Source organism: Apis dorsata, unplaced genomic scaffold (assembly GCF_000469605.1).
Source record: "Apis dorsata unplaced genomic scaffold, Apis dorsata 1.3 scaffold_83, whole genome shotgun sequence".
NCBI classification, from domain to species: Eukaryota; Metazoa; Arthropoda; class Insecta; order Hymenoptera; family Apidae; genus Apis; species Apis dorsata.
Window position 1 is genome coordinate 703,765 of NW_006263381.1, and position 9,598 is coordinate 713,362.

General features: G+C 34.1%; 1 protein-coding gene across 1 annotated transcript in view; it reads right to left on the reverse strand.

Annotated features, from left to right (window-relative positions):
* Positions 1 to 9,486, reverse strand: part of LOC102673409 (GTP-binding protein RAD) — a 59,056-nt gene extending 49,570 nt beyond the window's left edge. The window contains exons 1-2 of the mRNA XM_006611100.2: positions 9,158 to 9,486; positions 5,706 to 5,966 (exon numbers count right to left, since the gene is read on the reverse strand). Coding sequence (XP_006611163.1) covers positions 5,706 to 5,966; positions 9,158 to 9,416 — 520 coding nt within the window. The 5' untranslated portion in view covers positions 9,417 to 9,486. The remainder of the gene's footprint in view (positions 1 to 5,705; positions 5,967 to 9,157) is intronic.
* Positions 9,487 to 9,598: the final 112 nt, after the last annotated feature.

A 9,598-nucleotide genomic window follows, 5' to 3' on the forward strand; every position in this document is an offset into this window, starting at 1 on the left:
GTCTCTCGAATATATTGTTTCGATAAATTAATTTTTGTTTTTCTCCAAGGAAATAGTTTAATAATTTTTTCATTTTAACAAAATTGCCCGATCTTATAAAGGAAGAGATTCGTTTGTTGTATATTTTTAGTTTACTTTGTCGAATCAAATATCAAAAGTTTCTTATTCACTTTCTTCGCGTTTATTTTCAATTTAAAATATTTTTGAATTTTATTTATTTCAACTTTTTAATTTTAATTCTTATTGAAAATATCTCCATTCTTTGGAATTAATTATAAATGTATTTGATGATTCGAGAATCGAGAATTTTATTTCTTTCTTCGTCGATTTCAATTCTTATTGGAAATATTGATTCGATGTTTCTCCATCCTTCCAAATTATGAATATATATTTTTATCTGTTTTCTGTCACACGATTTTCGACACACCCTGCACATAAAGTAGATTTTCGAGGGATGATATCATTATTCTTCTAAATATTTCTCGCCTCGAGGGGATTAATTTCCGGGAAAATTGCCACCGCTGCCCACGTTTTCGTTCCATCTTAACCGTAAACAAGAATTCGCAAGTTGTAGGGCGGATAGAGAGGGGGGGGAAGTGGTCGTTATTTCTCGTTAATCAAGTTGGCACCTTTAACAGATGGATAGTAATACCGCACTGGGCCAATAACTTTGGCCAAAAACCTGTGAAGAACAGTGTCAATGGAATGGATACTGGTGAATCATTTAATATTTTGGAGACACTGAATCAATTCGAATTTCGTGGCGTGCGAATTTATCGTGGCGAAGCGGAGAGATGTTTAACGTTTTTGGATTGGAAGAATAGCTTGTAAATTTACGGTAAACTCACGAAAAATACTTCATACACCTTAGCAAGCTAAAGTTATCGAAGTTAATAATAATTCAACGGCGAAGAATTTAGAAGAATTTCACGTTGGACGTTGCAGAGAGAGAAATAATCGGGGATGAAGCGAGGAGAAGTGCTTAATAAAATATTAGGGGAAGGGAAAAATGATTCGTATTCGCACGAGTTAGAAAAGATGTGAGATTGTGAAATCGTAATAAAGAAGATAGAACGTGAATTAATTTATTATTAATTTATTCCTTTTTTCTCTCTCGTTCGCGCGTATGATTAACCTTTTCATTCTTAAACACGAGTAATATCTTGTGGAGCAAAAATTAATTTCGTGTCATCCGATCATAGGATTTTCTCATTGAGGAAAAATTATATCCGGATCGTGATAAAGGATGATATATTTTCCTCGGGAAGAAATCATTTTTTAAAATCTTTTAACGTGAACTTTATATTTTCATTCTTCCTGGATTTCGTTTAATCTCTCGTTTTTCGTGATAAATCAAAGTGGAGGGGGAAAAAAAGAAATTTTTGGATATTTGAGAATAATTTATCGCAATATTATAGGAATTGGATTTCTTGGATTTCTTTTTTTCTTGGATTGTTTGAGCTCATTTATCCCAGATGAAGATACACGAGTTGATACTTTATTTCAACAATAATTATTGTTGTACCAAGAAGAATTAAAGTTTTTTAACATAGATCAAAATTAAATATTCAAATATTTTTGTTTTATGATTATTTTATCATTTACTATCTGTGGATTATAATATGAATTATCAAATTCATTTATTGATATTATCCTTCATGATACATATTGGCCAAATTTTCATCATATTCTCTTTTAATTGCTAGTTCATTATTAAATACAAAATGATTAATTTCCTTCCTCCAAGAAATTTTTGTTATTCTCTCTGATGAAAGAGAAAGAAATTAACGAAGCTTGAAAATTTATACTTTCGATTAATCAGAACGATTCACGTTCGAAGTAAAAACAAAAAAACTTGAAGTAATCGATTTAATACGCTTTACATTTTAATAATCTTTCATATTTAGCGTACGACATCCGTAACAACGACCTGCCTCTTCAAAGGTGAAATATGAACGAAGCAAGATTTCGAAGATGTATTATACTTAGCAGCTACGAGAAATATTAATTTCACGGCGAGTCGTGTATTCGATAAACTTGTTGGCGTTACTCGAGAATCTAAAATGGCGCATTGCTCAAAGGCAGATGTCCTCTTCCCTTCGAACGATCGTCTCTCTCTCTCTCTCTCTCTTTCTCGGAAATTGTTTAACGAGAGAAATCGAGACGCAGATTAGATTAAAGACAGTGGAGTCAATTTTCCTTGAGCCACGTTAAATATCGAGCGAAGGGATTATTTACATTTCATCTTCCCTCTTAAATGATCGAGAGGGGTCGGTCTTTTTCTAATTTTTCTTCCAAGAAAGATTTTTCTCATCCCAGGAAAAAAAAAGATGAGTTTCGAGAGATTTTATTTCTTCTATACTATTTTTTTATTTTAAAATATAAAAAAAATATAATTCAAATTAAGAAGAATTTTTAAGAGAATATAGAAGAAAATTAGAAGAAAATAGATATTATTAAACATTTTTTTCGTATAATAACATTGATGATATATAAGTTTAATTTTCATAATATAGTAGGAGAAAAATTTCCCTTGTAAACTTTTTCACGAAAATGATAAATACGAAAATTTAAAATGAAACGGGATGAAGAAACTGGAAATGTTTATTCCGCGTAGAAACTATTTTCTTTTGACTTTTAACGGCCTCGGCTTTTTATCAAAAAGGGGAAATATACGAATATATATATAGAAACGCAAAAAAATTTCAAACAAGCATCGCCCCCAGAAACATGTTTCCCTTTATATATTTCGTTCTCGATTTTTTTTTAATTATAAGAGGAAGCTTCGAGTCAACAAATCTCTGGTTTGTTCCAACTTCTGGTTCTCCCCCCTCTCTTTCTTTCGAATATAAAATTTCCAACTATACTCTTCTGCTAATATTTAAAATTATTGGCTCGACTTCGATGAAATCGAGACACGAAGCATTTGATGAGCTCCTCCTCCACTCCTCCAAATGAAAAAGAAGACGCCAATCCAAGATGGATTCTCGAGAAACGAGAAATTCGTAGAACGATTATTCTCAGCCGAATAATCGAGGCTGAAAGATCGAAGGAAGGAAGGAACAACAAATATTCGCGTGAATCGAATTGTTTTCATAGGGATTTCTGCCAGCCATAAAATGGCGGATGGAGGATGAATGTCAGTTTGGGAATAGATCAGACGTCTCGAAAAACGTTCGAGTTGGCCCTTTCAGCATTGGTAATTCATTTCGATGGCTGGAAAGGCGTGGTGAAATATTTTCGACAGAAATTTTTCGACGGATAACGTAACGTGAATTCTCGAAGATCGAAGTGAAATTCGCGAACGAAACGATTTGAAAAGAAAAATAATGAAGGCGAGGATGGGCGATGAAGATCGATGAGGATGGAACGAAGAATGAAGAATGATCGAGGAGAAGAAAAAAAAATACACATTGTGAAAATTTATGGAGAAATTTTAATATATAAATTTTGGAACGGGTTTTATGAAATAAAATTTAATATCAAGGGATTGTAGAAAAGTATTGTAGAATCGTGTGTAATGTATTTATTATGAATGCTGCGGGATTAAAAGATATTTCGTTTTCAAATGGATAAATGATTAAATGGGAAGGTAGTTGGTATTATTTTTAATTCAGTTATTTAATCCAAGATTAATTTATATTTTTTAACCTCCTTTCGTTCATTTTTTATCTCGCTCGAATTAATTCCAAGTATGCGTCCCAGAAAGCTTGAATCTTTTTCTTCTTCTAATCTTTATACATTCTTTTTACGCGATAAAAAAGAATTTGAAAAAACTTTTGAGTAGAACGGATTTTATTTTCTTAGATTTGATTCAAATTTTCTTTCCTTTTTTCCACGAGGGAACGTAACAAAGATAAAATAAAGTTTATTGGATAATTTTCAACAAATTCTTGAACCAAGAAAAAAACCATAAAAGATAGAGAATATCCATCTTTATTTCTCACGAGGATGGTTTATTAAAAAAAATTTATCTCTGTTATAATAATTGAAAAAACAAATAATTGAATTTCTCGCTCATTAAAATTTCGAACAACACATTAATTCTAATTTAACTTTTAATAACATCTAGCATAAAATTTAGAAAACTTTAATATAATCTAATTCAAATTATTCCTCGTAAGGCAATAGCCCAATGTTAAATGAATATGTCTGACCAAAGAGTGATACATTCTACTGCCATGACTAGAATAAAAGAATATTCTATGTTTGTTATTATATATATATAATATATATATAAAACAAAGAAAGAAAATTAATAAAATACAAAAATGCGAAATAATACAAATTACTTTTCGATTTAAATTATAGTTCAATTGACTATAAAATTAACGCGATTAACTCTTTCGCGCTTGATTGCGCGTATGCACAACAATTTAACCCGTTATTGACTAATTAGGCGATAAATGTATGTAAAACTGCCCTTTTTTCTCGAGATATTCATATTAAAAAATAATATTTTATAAAAAATTAAGATGAAATTGCGAAGAATTTATCGACAAAATTGTATCAAAAAATAAAGACACGTTGAATTAATAAACGAAAGAATTAAAATAATCCAAGCATCCTCCTATTCATCATTCATAAAAATCAAACACACTTCTTTCTTTAATATCTATCTATCGAAATAAACGATATATATCTTCCTCGATCGATTCCTCAACAAAAGAAGATCTCTTTCCCGTCTCGATCGACAATTTCTCGCGCTGTTCTCTTATTGTTTCCGTTACTCGTTTTTCCACTTCGTCTCTCCAGAGATCATCCAGAGAGGAGGAGAGAATCAGAGAATAAGGAGAGATAGAGAGAGCTATCAAGCGTTATCGAATCGTCGTTCGAGCCTCTGCCTTCTGGCTTTCTGCTTTTGCTTCGAAACTCGTGTGCGCTCGAAAGGAGGAGAAACCGTGCCAGAAATACACGTTTTCGCGGTAGCGAGAGAAAGAAAGAGGTGGCGAGAGGAAGGCGGCGGAGAGGTAAAACGAGATAAGCGAAAATAGAGTATCTATAGTTGTGACGTGGATACGACTTCCTCGAACCAGTTGCTCTCTCCCCCCTCCACTTCCCCTTCCATCTCTCTCTCTTCACGCGAGCTTTCAGAGCCAACGAACGCGCGCGTGAAAGTCGTTTACACGTTAATCCCAGCTCGACAGTGTGCTCCCGATTCCCTCACCAGATTTTCGGATTTTCGTGTAATTGTATCCGGCCGTGGATCGAGGAAAGATTCTCTCGCCGAGAATCGAAGGAAGAAAATGAATGATTTCGAAAGACGCTGCTGGAAAAGGGGATAGGGAAGAAAGATTTTTCTTAATCACGAGTTGAATGTTTAATTTACGAAGATAACGATTAATTTGAGAGCAGACCTCGCTAAGAGAAAGGAAGGGTAAAGGAGGGCTGATTTTGTTAATTGTCTAACGTATCATTCGAACGAGAGAATAGATGAAGATTTTGTTAATCCTTTCTTAAATGTCCAACGTGTGAAAATAATGATTAATTTGAGAACAGATCGAGAGAATCATGAGATTGAAGAAGAATTCTTTCTTAAATGTTTAACATCTATCGAAATAATAATTTATTAATGAGTAAGATTCGAAATAATTAATTATTAATTTGAGACTCGAGAAAATTTGAAGAACGAATCTGAGAATAATGATTTATTTGGATGACGGGATTTTTGAATTTACTTTTTTTTTTTATTAAAGTAAACTTACCCTTGCTGGTGAGACTGAAACTTCTGAGCCTGTAACTGTCCTCGTCCTCCCCCTCTTCCCTCGAGGGCATCTGAGACGAGGTGTCAGGAACGTCCAGAAACGCGTTGCTCTTCCTGTGATGGCTGTGATGCATACTTTGTCCTCTTCGACTCCCCCTTCTCCTGAGGCCGGGACTGATATCATTGTCGGTCAACCTGGGTTCGCTGCTACAATGAGCGGACTTGACCGTTCCTTCGTGATGGTGATGGTGATGGTGCGCAGCTGAAATTCGAACAAACAATATATACGTAACTATATGTATGTATATATATCCTTCTATCTTCGAAATTGTAAAAATTTTTATCAAAATCTTATAATTGCACAAGAGTGTAATTTTATCAATTCTTCTTATTTATTATTAGTAGTTAGAATATTGTCTATAATTGATTTTTATGAAACTTTTATTTCCTTTTTTCTTTCTTTCTTTCTTTCTTAAAAATAATCGGAATTAAAAAAAATAAAAAGAAAAAAGATCTCAAGGATAGATTTCTAATATTCTCGTTATCTACACATTTATCTCTCCACTCTTCCTCTCTTGACCATACCCTGAACCGTACAAGCTTCACACGCGATGGCTTCCCTCTACTAACTTCTCGAGCGTGGATCCTTTGAAAATTTTCCACTCTTTACCTCCGCCACTGACCGCCTTTTCAAACCCTTTAAAGAATACTCGAAGGAAAAGTATGCCCATGAGTGGGACGAAATCTATATCGATAAAATGATACGAAACGCGATATCAAGTCGTAACTATGAAAATGTCATACATCAAATTACTTTTATTTCATCTTCCTCTTTTTCTTTTTTCTCTTCTTTTTTTTTTGTCCCCTGTAATCCGATCGAAACGATGAAGATCGATGAAAATCGATGGAAATTCGCATGCATTAAGATGTTTCGATTCGTAAAACAACGTATTTATGATCTTCTTTTTAGTTTTTACTTTTATGTGAAAAATTTTCACGTTACTTCTTAAAGCGATGATATCATAATTGATAAAATTTTAATTCATATTCGCATATGTGAGATAACGAAAACACAAAAAAATAGAGATTAATTAAAAACTAGATATCAGAGACACATACTCTAAGTATAAAAATAAAAATCTTTTTATCCCGTTATTCGTAACGAGGAAAATAAAAGATCCGTCGTTTCTTCAAATTACGATCTCTTTCACTTTGAAAGTGAAACTCTCGCGAGTTCCTTTTGCGAAAATTTAATTTCCAGAGTGAAAATTATCATTGTGCTTGTAAAAAAGAGATTTTCGCTTTCTTTTGCGAGAGCGATATTTCGTTTCTTCGTTCTTAGAATAACTTTCCATTCTGGGCGAGGAAAAATCTTTTTTTCGTTAATTTTCGACGAGGAAAAAGGAAGAGAAAAAATTAATAGGAAAAATTAATTCTTGTATCGAAATTGAAAATAATCGAGATGGTGGAACGCGAAGCGTAAAAAGAGACAACGACGATGTTACATATCGCGTGGACGTCGAGATCACGCTTCGGCTTCTATTCTGGCATCTGGTCGGTTTGGATAGTGGGTCACTGACAGACGAAACGGGCCTCCGCGATGCCAGTGCACCTTAGAGGAAGCGGCCGGCCCATTTAACACAAAAATACGATCTCGCGAAGGGTTTCGTGGGCTAAAAGAAGCTTATTCAACGGCATCGAACGCCGACACCGGTTCGTTCGCGCCAGAATTAGCATTCACCGTCTCCGTATCATCTATCTCTGATAGAATTAGAATTCTTAATTATCGTTATCGATCGAAATTTTCCTTCGTTCGAGCTGATTTTGAGCTAATTAATTATTCATTTATAGAGGGATACCGTTGCGATGATAGCAGTATCGAAGTTGCAATTGAATGAAATTATGAATAAGTAATGACATGTATAATGTTCATGTTCAGTGAGTAGGATTTTGCACGAGATAATATACACTTTGTTCTTTGTTCCTTCATTTATAATTTCCCTTTATATAGAATATATCTTCTGTCGAAAGAACACTATGCAAAAGGTTAACTTGATATTCCAAATTTTTTTTATTCCTTGCCTAATTTCACGATTCGATTAAATATAGGAAATTGTTTAATCGAACAACGAATATTTCGTTTAAAATTATAACCAAATATATATATATAACTCCTGAAAAAAAATCGTCGAAAACCATTGAACTTAAGATTTTCCGTCGCAAAATTTACCTTAAAAATTTACGTTGGAATAATAATAATAAAAAAAACTGCGTGTGCCGCGGTCGATAAAAAATCGATTATCATGTAAATTTCTCCCATGCGTTCGACTTCGTGTATCTTTTTTTCACAAACGTTATCCGCTACGTACAACGATGATCGAACGTGACTCGTTTAAACTGATTCACTCCTTGCACTTCGAGATGTTATAATTTGCAGCGCGTATTCCGTGATCTTTCTTCTCGTTGCGACGTTGAATCGAAGAATAAAGGCGTGTGTAGCGCGAAGTCGCACTGCTTCATCCTTCGAGAAGTTCGTTTAAAAATGGATGGCGTTGCGAGAGGCATCGAATTATCGCTGTTTCGTTTGCCCTCTTTCGTCGATACGTGTAACGATACATCGTCCAATGAGGACACGCGAAAATTCTGTTACGCGTTCGAAAATTAATCGCAGAGGAACAATGCGTGTATATAAAAATATAAGTTTTAAAAATACGAATTTTAAAATTTAAATTGTATTCATTGATGAAAATTGAACTCATTTAGTCGAATAGATTGATATTCTTATTGGATTGAAACTGGCAACTCTACAAATAATACAGAGCAATGTAAAGGGAATGTAACATGTGCTCGAACACGCCAGTTATGCGTGTATATTTTCACTCGATATTTGTCTAATTCAAATTGCTTTTTCGCGTAAAATAACTACTATAAATCGATCGGTTGTTTAGATCATATAAAAAAAAAGAGAGAATTTGAAAATTTGAAACATTGAGGCAAATTAAATGGAATTAAATAAACATTCGAAAAAACAAATTCATCGATCAAATCAAAGACTTTATAAACAATCTTTGCCGAATTTTAAATCCTTGTCTACAATTTTACGTATATAAATAATTTGTTATATGTAATAACAAATGATGCAAATGTTAACATAATTCTATTATAATTTTCTTAATTCACTCTTCTTAAAATAATTCCAATAATTTAAATTTATCACAACGAAAAAATAAACGCATCAAATCAAGAATCCTATATTGGATCAATCTCAAAGTTTATTCCCCAATCTTTCACACACCATCCAATCCTCTTCATCATTTCTTTTTGATCTTTTCAAAAAGTTTGCGAGAGAGGACACGTCCACCTTGCGCCCATCGAACAAAATCTCCATTATAAATAAATCCCTCAAACGCATTTCAGAAAAGAAAAAAAAGAAGTGTACGATCGCGTGATTACCTTGAGCGGCAGCTCGACGACGGATGCTCTTATTCGCGCCGGAAACACGAGCACTCTGAGACCTGGTCGCCGGTCTGCGCCTCCTGGTCGGCGTACTTCCGTCGGGAGTACCGCTTCCACTGTCTTTCTCCCTGTCCACTTTATCCCTTTCCCTGGCGCCCGAGGGAGGCATCGCCTCCAACATTTGCTCCATGCTGGAGAATCCAGGGGCGCAGATCGAGGCAGACCTCGTTTTCCGGCGTAGAGAATTATCCGACATCCTTCGCGCGATTCTTCCACGATTTCCTCTCGAAAATCCCCTCCGATCTTCCAAGGAACACTCGTAAAATCTTTCTTGAGCCTCTTTTTCTCTCTGTTTCTCTTCCTTTATCCTTCGTATAACAATGAACAATTTCTACAGTTCTTTTTAAAAAAAAAAAAAACACAACGAACTCGCCTTCT